Source organism: Takifugu rubripes, chromosome 14 (assembly GCF_901000725.2).
Source record: "Takifugu rubripes chromosome 14, fTakRub1.2, whole genome shotgun sequence".
In the NCBI taxonomy this organism is placed as follows: Eukaryota; Metazoa; Chordata; class Actinopteri; order Tetraodontiformes; family Tetraodontidae; genus Takifugu; species Takifugu rubripes.
Genome location: NC_042298.1, coordinates 9125021 through 9141555, shown reverse-complemented (window position 1 = coordinate 9141555; position 16535 = coordinate 9125021). Strand labels below are relative to the sequence as shown.

The following is a 16535-nucleotide window of genomic DNA, read 5'->3' as shown; positions in this document are numbered from 1 at the left end:
CTCTTAGTGACTCAGCAAGGTGACCTTGAGCAACAGCTCCCAACATGCAGACTGTTCATCATTGGGTTAGTATGCCAAAAAAAAAAATTAGCCATATAGAATGTATGTTTATCTCAACAGTAATCATAAGCTCCACTCCCTAAACACCCTAAACATCTATTTCCTGCCTGGTTTCACAAACGGAATCATGCTCAGCCAACGCCTCATGTGCCTCCAAGAGAGGAGATAATGAGACAGAGTGAGGAGGAGAGACAAAGAGAAGAAACAGGAGGAGTTTTGCTGAGCGACTGGCCATCGCTCGTCAGTCTGCGAGCAGCATGGTGTACTCCATCTCACTCTCCTTGGTTATTTTTGCCAAAGTGCTGCTTTGATCAAGGCAACATCACAGGAAAGGAGATGGGCATGCAGACGTGGAGAGGGGGGGGGTTAATATTGGAACACAATTGACGGGTTGTCACATTTTAGCTTCCAGGCACCAACATTGTAGAGTAGTTAGTCAGGTGGAGGAGAGGAAGACACAGAGGGTAACACAGATATAACACACAACACATGTGCGCCACACACAAACACAAGATATATTTGACTGATAAATAAAAAAAACAAGCAATGATGTAAACTGGTGTTTTCTGAGAGTTGTCGAGATATTTTATGTGTTTATAAATGCGTGATGAATTTAACCTTCACGTGTACAAAACACAAATTTGACACGCATTTCATACAAATGAAAGGGTGAAAGAACACGACCACAGGTGCTTCACAGCATCGTCGGAAATCTCCATCGCTGCTCTGTTGTTCTCTACTCGTGAGAGAGGCAGCAGGGGTGACATTAATCTATAAGAGTACACTAGTAGGCAGTAGGAGAGGAAATCTCATTGTTAGCTGACTGATCTCCAGTCTGGTACTGACAAGCCTCCCATGTTCACTTGGTTTGTTTTTCTTTTTTTTGTTGTGTTGCGCCCCGGGTAAACATGTGTCTCTCAAAGCACCAAATACCACAGTCACACTGTCAGCCCACCGTTCCAATGCACCGCGACTTCACAGCACAGAGGTGAACGACACACACGCATGGAGGTGAGCAGTATGTGCACGTTAAATGGGTGTTCTTGAAGGCAGCATAAATGCATATGAGAGCTGTTAGAGAGGTGTTTATGGGAGACATTTGCATAGCACTTTCGGCCTTCTGACATCTCCTGATACACGCAGGCACAAGCACACACAAACGCATACTTCCTGACTGAAGGACATAAGGAATAAAAGGAAATGTTGTTTGGGACAAAACAAGGAGGGGTGGTGTTTTGTTTTTGTTTTTTTTTTCATATTTTGTGTTTCAATAATTAATATGCATGAGTTTTAGGGCCGCTTAAGATGCGATCAATTATTCATTAACAGCATGTTAATTGCATCCACAGTCGTGAATTTTTAACCAAACACTAAATCAATGGGGTCGAATGAGCAGCAATATGGACATTTTATAAGCTTTGCCAAAATGAGGTTATGCTTTAATGAAAACAGCAGATTGAAAAGGAGAAAATATGAAGAGCGAAGCAACTTGACGACAGCACGGAAGCTTCTGTTCAGTAAAGCAGACCATATGAATAAATGCAAGGTTGTTGTCATAGTCAGTGACTCTTTGCCTTTTATTCTGCTTTGTCTCCTTTTTTCCTCCGCTGCTTTTTTATTTTTAATGGACAGGATGTAATCTCTTCATCTCTACCTTTTTCACTCTCAAAGACTCCAGACTCCTTTGTCCTGAATCTTTGTGTATTTGTGTGACTGTGAGCCTTCTCCATTTGTGTGAGCGTGTGTGTCACAGAACGATGTCTGGACGTTGACATTTCTCTGCTTCGATAACCATCGCGCCCTCTGTCCCTCTGTCCCTCCAGCCATGACGCAGGGTAATGTCACCTGTCAGTCTTGAAACTCCTACTTACAACGCCTGTCCTCCTCAAATCCCCGCCCCACCGTACCCTGCACAACCCGTCCACCACCCACTCACCCTCACTTTTGCTCCTCTGGACCTTGCCGTCTCCCCCGTCCCACACCTTTTGTCTTCCTTCCGTCCACCTCATGTGACTCTATATCCTTCGCTTCTTTGACTGCTTTATATCCAAATGGCAAACCATCACACACCACTATGACTTTTTCAGTCCTATTACTGATTCAGTATAACCTGACCTTAGAAACATGCCACTGGGAAGGCAGCACATTGATTGAGTGGGAAAGTCAAGGGCAGGAAGTTGATTTTTTTGTCTGGAACTCAGTACAGTTGGGGCCTGTTTTCAATTACTCTCCTCGAACAGGCAGGGTGGAGGTTTATGCGTTATATGGGAATGTAATTGACTATAACTGCCCTCTTAACATTAACCAGGTGTACTAGCTGAGTGTGTGAGATTAGGCCTCAGGTCTTGGTTGTTTCAGTGTGTGGATTGGATATCTGTATCTGGTTGCTGATGTATTTATGCACTACCAGTAGTGAGGTGATGCCCATTAGCACGGTATTTAAAGTTCCCATTCTGTGTACATGGCTGTATACTCCCTGTCTTTCTTAGTGGGAAGTTTTGATCCGGGCATCATTGGCTATGTAATGTGTGCATAAGGATAAGTGGATTTTTTTTATTAAATGATGGCAAGTCCAACCAGCTTCGGGGGGAATGACTTTACAAGGACAAACTCAAAATGGGCTCATTCACAGGGCTGTGATTTGTATGTATGGTGCTGTGCAGCTTGCAGTGCACTAACCCAGGGGCTATCACTGACACCCAGACCAGTGCACGGTGTGGAGAATGTGTGTGTTTGTGTGTGCATGTGTGTGGTAGGAAGAGAAGCATCAACAGGCTGTCAATCAAGCCCTGACCAATGCCTGTCAGTCCTCGAAAGAGGGTAAAACGGGAGTCCCATGGACCCTGAGAGGGGAAAGGAGGAGGGTGTGGAGGAGGTGCAGGAGCGAGATCACTGTCTGTCTCAGCGTCTCGGGCTTGATTTGATATTTGATACTGAGCATGTGGCATTTGAATGCAAATCTATTTTGATTGTCCCACCGTCTGCTTGGTTTACGAAGAATCTATAGGGGATTTGTGTGCGTGTATTTCAGAAAGAGCTGGCTCAGAGACACAAAAAGACACAAAGAATTATTCAGATGTATTATATTACTCGCCAATTCACTTGCATTAGGCCTTTTTTCCTCTAAGAGCAATAAAAAAATATTTCATCAGAATAAATATATTAGATTATCAGTCAAAGGTTAGAAAAATATATATACATTTGACTGGGTTGATGTAGCTTTATTTTGTGAACATAAACCACTATTGGGGTATAAAGGTACACACCCAGGGCATTATCATTATTTTGGGGCTTTTTTTCCTCCAAAAATGTGTTTAGGATAATTATTTTCAGAGTCGAACTGTGGAGGATTATATTTAAAAGCATGGCAAGTAAAAGGACAGACAAACAGATAGGTGGATAAAGCCGATATTACTGCAGTATGGAAATGTGAGGCTCAGTTCCCTCCCAATTAGAGCAGTGACTTCTGAAATGCCATAATACCCATTAATTAGCTGGCTGCTATTTCCTCAGTGATATGGCTAATTAGTCTGCGTGGCTCTACACTATCTAGACCATTATTATTGGGCTGAAGCCATATAAACACCAGCATGCTTGTGTTCATATGGTACAAGGGGAAGATATATGCATGCAGTGCACATTGCAACAATTTCCCACAGTTGAGTGACCCTAATTTAAGTGACACCATTATAGGCTTCAGTGGCAGCATAGCACAGCATGGGAGAGCTAATGGTGAAGAGGCTAATGCTGATGATCAGTTGCAGAGTGACTGCCCTCTTCTTTAACTACAGTATGTGCTCCTCATAACATGTTATTATATACTGATAAAGGCCAGCAAACTGCAGCGCTGCCTGTTCCTCTGTGGAGGAGAGGGGAAAAAAGAAACAGGGGAAGGCTTCAGTCTCCTGTAATGACTTGGCATGCGTCTGTATGAGAGCATGTGCGAGGCTCTCTCCTTCGACAGTCCATCAGTGTCCCCCACCAGACAGACAGGCCACTGACACAGCACCACAAGGCCAGGAAACCTTTTCAATCACTCCCTTACATTTCCCTTTCTGTCAGGTGGCAGAAAGCCATGATTGATCTTCTGTTTTCCCACGGCAGTAAAGGAGCAGAAAGAAGTTATGTTTCACTCAAAAAGCCAAAGAAGACAAAGAAGAAGATGGTGGCATGTGTGACAACCAGTTTCACAACTTTATTAATCATTCTCATCAATAATACAACCCAGGTCCTGCTGTTGGTTGTCATGCAGCTTGTGTGTTTGCATGCATGCGAGTCAGTGTGTGTTCACACTCCTCACAGCCCGATGAACTTCATAAGTGTCCCATCACCACTTTAATCAAATTACTTATGAACCAAAATTGACAGTTTTCATTAATTATAAAGGATTATTCTAATTGCAATTCAAATTTATTCATTTAGAACAGACGGCATTCAGTAATGTTTCAGGAAATTTGCATATTAAATGGAGAGGGTATGCCATTAGCTATGCTAATGTATGCATGATTCCTTATTTTGTGATTGGTGGGCCATATGTAGCAGGATGGGGGTGTGCAGGTGAAGAATCTAGAAGGAGCCGTAATATGTTTGATAAACACAGAAGGATGCCGAGGCCCAAAACACACATTTGCACACATGCATACACGCGCTGTAGGAAGCCATAAGTCTATGGTCTATATCAATCTTCCTCTTCCTTTGCCCTGTCACACACACTCTCTCTGCCTCATATTTTCTCAGTCTCTCCCACTCGCTGCTTCCATATTCCTCCCTCAAGACCCATTGACGGAGAACAACTTTTCACCCGAGAACAAATGTGGCACACTAATTAAGGTTCTGATTTCTGATCCTGCTGCATTTAGAAACATAACCTTGAGCCTGCGTACAGTCGCAGTTATAGCTATGATTTAATACAGTGCTTAACTGGAACAAAAAGAAAGAGTTTTTGCAAGCGGCACATTCATCCCCACAATCTATGGGGCTCGTCCTGGGCTGGCACAATGCTCTTTATCAAGCTATATATAGTTGATGCATTATGCATTAAGTTTAACGTGTGCTTAAATCAACACTATTCAATATGAATACATCAGTCCTCAGCTAAGTTATAGAGGAGAACAGTTAGGGTAAATGACTGCATGGAGAGGCACATAGTCAGACATAAACACTCTGTTACATACACACTAGGTCACACACACCCTTGGGCTGTGCAGTGGTGTCTACACAGGCTGATGACAGGGCCATTATTCACTGGTCAGTCCCACGAGGGTAGGGGTTTGAGTCGGACAGGGTAGCAGAGCGTCCCAGCATGGCGGGACAGAACTGAGGTGAGAGGGACCAGGACCCTTCATTACTCCTGTGGTCTGGGGACCTGGAGCACCCCAACACCACTACCACCACCCTGCCAACCCCCCAACCTCTCCCGCTCTTTGTCTTTGTCTCTGTCTCCATCAGATTAATGGGCCAGGCCCCGACAGAGGAAGTGTTTCAATCAGCACCGCCTGCCAAGCTTGTCCATCATTGAGACAGCGTCTTATTCATCATGGCTTTGATATGCACACGCACACACACACACACATACACAAATGCAGATGTTTATTTGGTTGTATTTTCTGTTGGTGCTCTGGGGTGAACCCATGCCACAGCTCTGGGGCTACAAGTTGTTGAATCTCGCACTACTTCCTTTTGCCATGTAAGAGAGTTCTCCTTGCCTGTCTTTCAGTGCTCACTGTGCAAGATTTCTCAGTTGAATTTTGAATGATCCTTTTTGGATGAAATGGATGAAACACAATTGGTTAAGTGTCTCTGGGACTTCTGTCCCCAAGCTGTGACTGCAACTCCAGCTCCAAAGGGAAGCAAGGACCGATCTATCCCAAGTGGGGCTTCTCCCCAAGCGGCAGCGGCAGTTGCAGCATTAAACCAGTCGTCCCTGACCCACCGTCTCCTTCCTCCAGGGTCCATTTGTTCTAAGAAATATTTAACAGCGGGGCAAATTCACCTGACATGACATGCACATATAGTTACAGATAAGGAGGTGGATGGGACGAAGCACCGAGTGAGCTGGGAATGAATTTTTCAACATAGTGAGATGTTCTATTTGAATAAATCATGACACTTAAGATAGACATGAGGGCAATATAGAGGTGCTCGCTGCTACTTTAAGAAGTAGTGCTCCAAAGGAATGGAGCAGAGTGGGTATACAGTATGCATGTGGGTCTGTTTCTGCCCCCGCGCTTGTATGTATTCCAGATCAGACACAGACTCTTTATTGTCAGATGACCCCTTACATCTGTGATCCTACATGATTTCTTTTTGGTTCTGTTCTTCTTACTTGGTGGAAGCTGCTCTCTGTTTGCCAGATACCAGTATAGCATGAACTGGATGTGTCTCTACCAGGAAAGTGGGCCATTGCGCTGGTGTCCGAGGCTCAGGGCCAGACCCGGAGACAGACCTGGTTCTGGATTATTAATGTCCCCCCCGTAGACCATGCCCCCTCCCCATCCATTGCCCCCCTTACACCCATGGGGTCAGCCTGCATGGCTCCTGGTGCAAGGCCTCCCTCATAAATCTCCCTAAATTAGTGTATGTGTGTGTGTGTGTGTGTGTGTGTGTGTGTGTGTGTGTGTGTGTGTGTGTGTGTGTGTGTGTGTGTGTGTGTGTCTTAAACATATACTTCAGGCGGGGAGACAGGTCGCCATGAAAACAAGCCAGTCAGGCTCTTGGCTGAAGTGTCAGTGATGCATGGCGGAAAGGGTGAAAGAAAGAGTTGCAGAGAAAGAAACACATGAAGAGGAAAAGAAAAACATAAAACAGTAGCAGAGGAAGATGTCTGGGTCTCTGACAGCCCCAGACTTTACTTTTATTTTATCCCCCCATATGTTAACATTAAGATTGGTTTTAAATTTTACATTTAATTTGAAGTCCCCTTTGACTTCATTAGGATCGATTTCCTGAACAATTCCTTATGCTTAATTGCTGAGGTACTGGATCATCCATTCTTCTACCTGCCTAGATTAGTTCAACATGTCCCACGGTGGTAACAGGCACGGGGAAGTGCCGTTGTGTCACTTAGTTAACCTCAGAGACAAATGGCTCCCCTCCAGAGCACAGTGAATTACACACCTCATGAAGCATATTAGGAGGCAGACACACTGCTTTTCTTCTGGAGATGATCTGTAGGGCAGAAATGGATGGTGGTAGAGGAGAGGGCTGAGTTATGGCATCACCCAGGGCCATTTTTACAGCACACCGGCATCGGAACAAAACAGAAGCAGCAGACAAAGAAGGGGTGAAGAATAAAGAAATGAGACACAAAGATGTACAGAACAGAATGTAACAAAAGGATGAAAAGATGACAAAAGGAGCCCAGGGAGATAAAAACTGCACAGTTCCAAACTTATCCATGTTATATTTGACAAGGAGAACAGCTCTTTATCTGATTGGTTGCTAATGTAGGAAAATTATTAGAAAACATAACAGAACTGTCCCTCCGAGGCTTTCTTGCTGTTAGCTAATCACTTATACAGTCTTTATCACCACAGTAATAATATTTAGATGCTACAGGGATTACTTAAAAGTTTGCTCGTAATTGCTTTCCGTGTTTTGTTTTTTATGGGCAGAGGGTGATTTTGTGTTTAATTGCTCCAAAGTGACAAATAATGCCCGTTATGATATGATGAAAGTGTGAGATCATTAAATTACAATGGCGACCAGCTGCATGTGTTTATTTGTTCCCCTTTTTTTTCAGTGTTGCAAATTTACGCCACGAGGCTTCGAAAGGCCATGCAGTTATTTACACAAATTCACTTCCACAGCCATTCCTGGATTTGGGGGGGTAATTACGTGAGAGCAAAGTGGTTTTATTTCATTTAATCCTCTACAACAATTTGCACTGTTAATATTTGTATTTGTGGAGTCTGTGCAGCTTGAAAGCAGCAAGAGGCTGAGGGGATAATGGTCAAAACAAGGCATTTGAGAGACAATACTGTCTGCAGATTAATTGGAAATGCTTGTGGTGACATGATAGATTTGCAGACATATTTTGGTTCATGAGATTTTATGAATTTCTCTACATTGAAGCTGAATATGTAACTAAAATGTCTTAAACTTAAAGAAGAAACGATAAAACATCCCGCACTGTTCTTACAACATCTTTGGCTTCTGGGTATTGTAGTCTATTATGTGAAATGATCTACCTGTTTCAATAACAAAAACAAGCTGATTATATATCAGGATAAAATAACTTGTTCTTTGTTGACTGCAAATAAAATCAATCCTTTCTAGAGTTCTTTTGAAAAACAGATAAATGTCCAACACATTCAAATAGCAATTATAATGCTATACTCTCTATATATTTAATATATGGATCTGCACTACTATATTAGTTAAAGTTCATTATACTGTTATATTCTACCACTATAATATTCTGTGCCATGAAACTATGATTGTCTAAACATTATGATGTCATCCAAACACCACAGACATTAGCTGAATGTCACATGTCACTGAGTTCTTGTGCTCATTGGCTAAATAGAAGCACAGCTGGAAATTATTTTCTCATTGAATAAAGTGAACAAACATGCATCATCAGTTATCTTTCCATATTTATTGGTCAGCTGTTGATCACATTGTCCATGAATCCAGTGCGTGCTAGCATGCGCTGCTGTTTATCCATCAGCACTCACTCACTCTTTGCTGATCTGTGTGAATGCGGAATCAACATGCTACTGTTTTGTAATGTTTCCCTGCGGCTGACTTCAGACTTTAGTCATGTAAATAATGAATCAGACGATCCCCACGTGCAGGGGATCGAGGAGACACGCTGACATATGGTAGCGCACCGAGTCCACACTCAACACCTCGAGATATTCACTCTTTTCTTTTTTCCCTCTCCGCCACATCCTCCCCACCACCGCCTCCTAACCAAAAAGCTACTATTTAACCTCCCAATTTGGTCACTTCTGACTGGGGTGACCCTGCCTTTCCAGTATCCAGTTATCCATCATGTGTCCATCACTAATACTTTGGGGCAGGGGAAGAACAGTGCATTGGGGAATGGATGAATTAAACAGCAGGTGCTGAGAGGAAGGTGGAGCACGTTGGCAAGTGGATGTAGTTCACAGCTGCTCTCTGACCTGGAGTATATAAAAAAGTTGGGAGACCCTCAGCCTTTGGGGTCCTGTAATGTTAAAAATAAGAGAAAAATCCATCTCTCTGCTTCATGAATAATGAAAATATTGGCCTACAGCCTCTAAAATATACAGAAGGTGGTCTGTGTCTGCTTTTGGTTTTCCATATAGTCCGCCTTATCCTCCTTCCTGTCATTTTCTCCTCCTACTTCAACCCTCTCTGCATCTTTTTTGTCTGATTTAGCCTCTCCCAACAAGATTGTAGATCAAAACGTAAACAGAGCACAAGAGCGAGACAGTTTGTTTTTGAGACCATTTGAGGCTTTTCTTCCTTAACTCGATAAAAAGTGGCTCCCACTAACCAGCTGTCATGCATTCAGAAGGTGTCAGGACAAAAATCTGCATCGCTTGAGTTACATCATGTGCGCAGCAATAGGTTGGCCCTTGAAATGAGACGGAAGTCTGGACCATCCATTTATCTTCTTTGCTTGCTTTTCTCCCCCTCTATGAAGTCTTGGTCCAAGGCACGTTGCCGCATAGTGTCTCTCTCCTGACATCTCTCTCTGTAGTGTGTCTATGTGAGACACGTTTACTCGTGCATGATTGTATCTAAAGCAGTTGGCTCCAAACGCGCTGCCCAGTGCAGAATCCTCGCCACAACAAATGAACAGAGGGTAGAAAATAAGACATATGAAAGAAAAGCTGAGCAAAGGAGCGATTCTCTCTGGCTAGTAGAGATGTGTATTGTAAGCAGTTTCAGCTGTCAGCACTTCTTTAAGCCGCCTCAAAGGGAGGAGGAGGAGGAGGGTGGGATGTTGTAGTTTATTTTTCCCCTTTTGTGGGCTGCTGTTTATTTGCACACAACCCTGTTTACCTTTATCGTATTATTTGATTTTTGTTTTTAAAGACAGTACCGAGCATTGTTGTGGTCTCTGTTAGAGAAGTTGTCCGACATCGAGCCCCAGGGTGCGACTAAAGGGAATAAATTATCAGCCGCCCCTTTTTCAGCTTTTCAGGTCTCCGGTGGCCACCCACTCCCCCTACACCAGCGCTAACACCTCTACACTCCCCTCTTTACTCCGCCGACCCTTACTCCTCCCTCCCTCCCTCATCAACTATTGATGCGGGTAGCCATACTTGCCATCTCAGCCTCTTAATAATGCATGGCAGGTGCTGTTGATGTGGTCTCTCACACTGAGATTGAGAGAGGCAGGAATGGCAACACTGTGCTTCATAGTAGCTACAGCGCAACCTCCGTCACGCTCTGCAGCTGGGGAAGGGGGGGGGGGGGGGGGGGGGGGTTGAATTTGCTCTGGTAAGTTTATGGCAAGCTGTGACAGTAGCTCATAGAAGGATATACAAGGTGGCATCCTTCTCAATACCTTGGATGTATTTTTACACAGAACCTTTGTCATAAAACAGTGAAGGATGAGCGAGCGATGTTTTATTTGTTGTTTGATTTGTACTCTGAAGTGGGTAATATTGTGACTTCCAGTAGCTGGCACGGACTTATTTGTTTATCTCTGTCACATGAACAGGTTCTTCCTGAAGTTCTTCCTAAAGTGTAACCAGAACTGCCTGAAGAATGCAGGGAACCCTCGAGACATGAGGCGTTTTCAGGTGAGCGTGCTTTACAGTAAGGGCCACCCGCACTTCCTTGAACTGTGTTTCAAGGTTGTTTTGCAAAGCCCCAGACATGTAAGAGCATCCTGTAATTGAAGACAAACAAAGCATATACAGGGTATTGCTCACATAAACGCTGCCTTTGTTTACATGGGCATAGCTTGATACAGCCAGGAGAGTTATTAACATGACTAAAAGACTAGAAGAACTGCTATAAATTAACATTTTATAGCTTTGCTTACTACATGTTTATATACTGTATGTGTGATGTTTTTGAAAGCATCATACTTTTGCTGTAGTGATCAATTAACAACCAGAGTTTAATTTAACAAAAGTTTGTGTTCATATTGTATATTTTAGGGAACCCAGATTGCTCATTGTGTTTTAAATTAAAGGCTGATTAGAGTTTTGTGTTTTTATTTTAAGGTTGTGGTATCGACCACTGTGAGTGTGGAGGGTCACGTCCTAGCTGTCTCCGACAACATGTTTGTCCACAACAACTCCAAACATGGGCGCCGCGCTCGGAGACTGGATCCTTCGGAAGGAACACCGTCATATCTGGAACATGGTACGGACCACGTGCAACCTGACTCTTCTGTCTTTGTCTTCCCCACTTTCTTTCTGTCTGTTCAAACTTCCCTCCCCTTCCTCCCTGCCTTGCCCCCTTCCCCCGCTGTCTGGCTCAGCACTCAACCCCTCCTCTTTATCCCACTCAAACCTGTTCTCTTGCCTGCTCCCTTATCCATCTCCTGCTTCCTTCCACATTCTTACTTTCTGTACTTGTATGGTTTCCAAGTCGAGCTAAAAGAGGAGAGAGTGGTAGCTAGAGAGTCTCTAGTCTCTCCCTGGTGGCTTGCTCCCCTCAGGTCTCTGCCTCTGGGCCTTCTACTCTGCCTCGCATAAGCACTATGTGTCTTATGAGGTCTGTTCTGCTTAAAGCCAACACTGGCTTTATTTCCTCAGAGACTGGCTTTTATCCTCCAGCCTTCCATCACTCCCCATCCCTCAGGTTTTCAAACACACCCATACACACACAAAAGCACATGCATGCACACCCCCGCATGCACAGTCAGACACAAACCTTTAATACTTCATAATGACATGTGCACATGATTTAGGAGCCCGCACTGATTCCCAAGTCCCTAATCCAGTTATTTTCTCATTTCGATTTCCCAGACATTGAATAAGAGAAACATATTTTTTTGTTGAGGAAAGGCAACCTCAGGGATGATAATGATAAAAAAAACTAAGAGGGGATTTACATGACGGCCTCTAGTAGATTGCATTAAGATTGAATGCTCTGGTTGTCTATCTAATGACTATTCTCCAGAGGTAACCTGGTCCGTTTGTCTCTGCAACTCATCTCATGGACAATTAGAAAAGTTTCCAAAGATGAGACATATTGGAGACGTCAGCGACACTTGGATCTCACACCAAAAGAAGAGTGCACGGAGCACGCCAGCAGATGTTCTCTGTGTCGGAGAGATTTGTTTGGGAATTTCCTCGCCTCTGATTTTCTATTCTCCTGATGACTGTTGTTGGAGGGGGGGAAGTGAAAGAACAAACCACACGGGGGTGGAGAAACGTGGGCAGGCCCAAACATAATGGAGGAAAAGAGGAAAAGCTTTTTGGTGGGCAGGATTAATTATAATAAATAATGATAGCCAAATGTGGATTTGAAACAATATTCAATACATCAACTTTGCTGTTTTTATATTTCCTTATTTTTATTTATTTTTAAAAAAGAACTATGTAAAACAGTAATTGAAGTTAAACTGCTATTAAAAATGTTTTTGTTTTTTTCGCCATTAAAATTGCCTTTTTAGTAATCTTAACCTTCAGTATGTATCCATGAGACGTTCAGTGTCTTGGAATGAACAAAGCAGATTTAAGGACCTGTTTCCTGGACCCTTTCAGGGGCCCAGACATTTTTGTGTGCAGGCCTGGCAAGGAGTAACAGTCTCTGATAGTGTAAAGAAAAGACAATGTGGTAACACAGACGACAGAGTTTTTCTCTTTTTGTTTCTACTTTGTGTGCACAACTTTGGGGAGGGGGCATTTCAGTGTGGTAATAGATGAGCAGTGCACAGAGTTGAACAGATGGCATAGAGGAACACCCCAAAGTATAATCCTATCACATGGATTCACGTTCCACCATCTGGTTAATCCACACACACACACACACACACACACACACACACACACACACATGCACATGGAGCGCACATAATATCAGCGGCTGTGAAAAGGAGGCATCTTAGGCCATGATTATAGCCACAGATTGCTGCTTGGTGAATGTTGATCTCTGCAGGCGTATCGGGGGGCTAAATATCATTCCAGCTTGTTGGGGAGGATCAACAGAACAGGGAGTCAGGCAAAGAGCAAAGGCTAGGCTTCGGGGAAAAAGTCAGCCCAGTCTAAAGTGGATTATGCCGCTTTACAGAATTACAGCATGTCTGACAAGCTGCATATCTGTTAAGGAGAAGAGATTTAGCTTGTATAAACATGTATTTTCCTGATGTTCCAATGCTGTTCTTTTCTTCAATCACAACCAGTAATCTCCAAGTCCATAACGACAGCAGAAGGTCAAAAAGACCACTGCATTCCAGTTATTGGAAACAGAGTTTATTGTTATTCCATCTGCTTTGTACATTAAATGTGGAGAATATGCTTTGAAAGAAAACCCTGAGAGCTTACAGAACATATTACAAATATCCAAGTTAAAGCTGCAATGACCCTGGGTGATCATGTACAGTAGTTACTGGCCAGGCGCTAAGGTGGGTGATAACGGACATTGTGTAGTGGCTAAGGGTTCGGCTAATGAGGGCGACGTATTCAGGAGGCAGAACCACTGTTGGCTTGGCTCTGCTCCCCGGTTACATGGCCTTTGATCAGACACTCAGCACACCTGACATTTACACGCTTGCACGCTTTGCCACGTGTCATAAAACAAGCGCACCACCGCTGCCCTCACACACAAGGCAGGGGTGATGTTTAATAACAGAGAGCGTATAATCACTCTGATTAGTATTCCTCGCTTACCCCCGACCCTTGGGAGGGTGAAAAGAGGTGATGTGTGAGAGAAAGACAAGAGAGGGAGAGGAGAGGACAGTACAGCAATGCCAGCAGAGCAAAGACCTTTGCTGAGCTTTCATTAGGTTAGTCACATTCTGATTTATTTTTTCATTATTCTTATCTTGTGTGTGTGTGTGTGTGTGTGTGTGTGTAGCCACCCCCAGCATCAAAGCCATCAGCCCCAGTGAAGGCTGGACCACAGGGGGTGCCACTGTCATCATCATCGGGGACAACTTCTTTGACGGCCTGCAGGTTATCTTTGGAACCATGCTGGTGTGGAGCGAGGTGAGTTCACATCTGTTGTGCTAAAAGTGAAAGTCATGTGTGGAATATACCCAGAACCAATTAGTCCAAAAGTTTCCACTTCTGATCCAATTCAAAAACATTTTATTTGTCCCCTGGGAGCAGCCCCAACACGCAAAAAGCAATTTTTCCAAAAGCAAACAAAAGAAATAAAACCATCTTGCATATAACCACATTACTCTATATGTCTAAGCCCAAGATTTATTTAAATTGTGAAATAAACAGATTGTGAACTTTAAATCCAGCATGGAGTGTAATTTTAGCAGTTAAAGTACCAGAAAAAATAACGTATAGCTGCCACAGTTTGGGAACCACTGGATTTATTTTGCATCATTGCCTTGTTTTTTCAACCAGAAAGTAAAAATGTTGATGATCTTTAAGAAATTTAAATGCCCATATAATTGATTATTACATTCAATAATTCCTGCTCTCCTCGTTTCCACCTTAACAGTCTGTTTTTTCCATCTCACTGTAGCAGGTTTCATTTTCCTCACATCTGTTTTACTGTCTATTAGTTTACGTCTTCTTAGAATATTTGCACACCGTACAGTATAAATCTCTTTGTAAGAAGCATCTGCCAGCTGACTAAAATGTAAATGTAGTGTGCACGTGTGAAATTGAAGGTCACTGAGCACCTCGGCTAAACAGCTTTCTCTTTAGTAAAGGAATAATTCTATAAAAAGCTCTTATATTATCTCGCTGCGAGGTGAGTGAGGCCAGACAGTGGTAGAATAAAAGCGCAGCTAAGTGAGCAATGAAAGGGACAGTTAAAACAACACACGTGCACACACACACTGGCAGCAGCACTGATAGCTTTTGAGCACTGCTAGCTTTGAGAGCTACTGTAGTTGACTATAGCATAGAGAACAATGAGCACTCGGTGAGGTCTCATCTGTGTTTTGTCTTGTTTCAAAGACCCTTCAGCGTGCAAACATAGGCATATGTGGTGAATAGTCTCATCAACCACGCTAAGTGCGCCTGTTTAAGACACAGCAATGCTTTAATGTGGCAAACAGCGGCAAGATGTGCTCAGCTGACAGACAGAGACGAGGGCATCCCAGACAAGGGTTTTATGCATTTACTTATTCTGTATAGATATATGCAGAGGGTGGAGTTTTATTCATGAACACAAAACTGTGTTTGAACTCATCTAAGAGATGTCACACCGATATAAATCCTGAACCTGGCAGTAACGTTGCCTCAGGCCACCTGAAAGCTTTACTGCCGGTATTATTTGGCCGATGATGCAAAGAAGGAGAGAAAAGCAGAGGAAACACTGTCTGTTGCAGCTTGGATTTGATGTTTCATTGCACTGATCTTCTAGCTTTCTCTGGTTCTCCGTAGCTCATCACCCCCCATGCCATTCGGGTCCAAACACCCCCCAGACACATCCCTGGCGTGGTGGAGGTCACGCTGTCCTACAAATCCAAACAGTTTTGCAAAGGAACACCTGGACGCTTCATCTACACAGGTATTATAATACCTAGACTAGAACCACTTTAATTAGTTTTCAGTTATTATGCAGTTCACACACGCACACCAACTTTCTCATTCTGATAATTGCAGTTACAATTGGTTTTATAAAGGATTTAAATGTTATTCGGAATGTATATAAATCTGCCAGTTTAAACGCTTGTGTTATTTTGTCTGCGCAATTTCTGACTAAAGAATGTGCATGGTCAACAATTTAAAAATCCAATAACACCACTCAATAAATCCTTGAAAAAAGCCTCATGATGCGAAGAGGAAATGTGGTTGCCCTTCTTTATAAAGCAAGTGAAGGTCACGGGGGAGGTTTAACCTTTTGATTAGTGGGATTTCTGAGATTTGACCCTGTCAAAGGTGTGATTCACAAAGAGCTGTGAGGAGAGGTTTTTAAATAGTGTCTGTGTTAACACTCTGCATATTGTTGCCCAGTTATAACCATGTACTCTATGAAAAAGCAGAGAAAGTGAAGCTGAAGCTGTGATTAACCAATGTGATGCCATGAGTCCCAAGAGAGATTGTGAATCACATAAATCTGTCCATAATCTCAACCACTGATAGACTTGGGCCATAAGCTTTGGCTAGAATTGCCAGTATTTGACAAAATCACAACAGAGAGTGAGTGACAGACAGAAAGAGAGAGAGAGAGAGAGAGAGAGAGAGAGTTTGTCAGGTCACCGTTGTGTATTCAGTGTATCTCATGTGTGTCCTAATTACTGTGCATGGACAGAATCCATCTCCGGGGGTCGTAATTATGATTCTGTGTTTGTGTGCACATAAAAAGGCCAGCCTGTGTTTTATACCTATGTGTGAATGTTCTCCAAGCATGCACATGCACATTGAGGAGTAACTACATTACTAAGACAG

At 43.2% G+C, this 16535-nt stretch overlaps 1 protein-coding gene across 6 annotated transcripts in view; it reads left to right on the top strand.

The window, feature by feature from the left end:
• ebf1a (EBF transcription factor 1a) overlaps positions 1 to 16535 on the top strand; it is a 52918-nt gene that overhangs the window by 18189 nt on the left and 18194 nt on the right. For all 6 annotated transcript variants that reach the window (XM_029847176.1, XM_011610813.2, XM_011610812.2 and 3 more), the window contains exons 7-10: positions 10721 to 10802; positions 11232 to 11373; positions 14035 to 14165; positions 15528 to 15654. In XM_029847176.1, coding sequence (XP_029703036.1) covers positions 10721 to 10802; positions 11232 to 11373; positions 14035 to 14165; positions 15528 to 15654 — 482 coding nt within the window. The remainder of the gene's footprint in view (positions 1 to 10720; positions 10803 to 11231; positions 11374 to 14034; positions 14166 to 15527; positions 15655 to 16535) is intronic.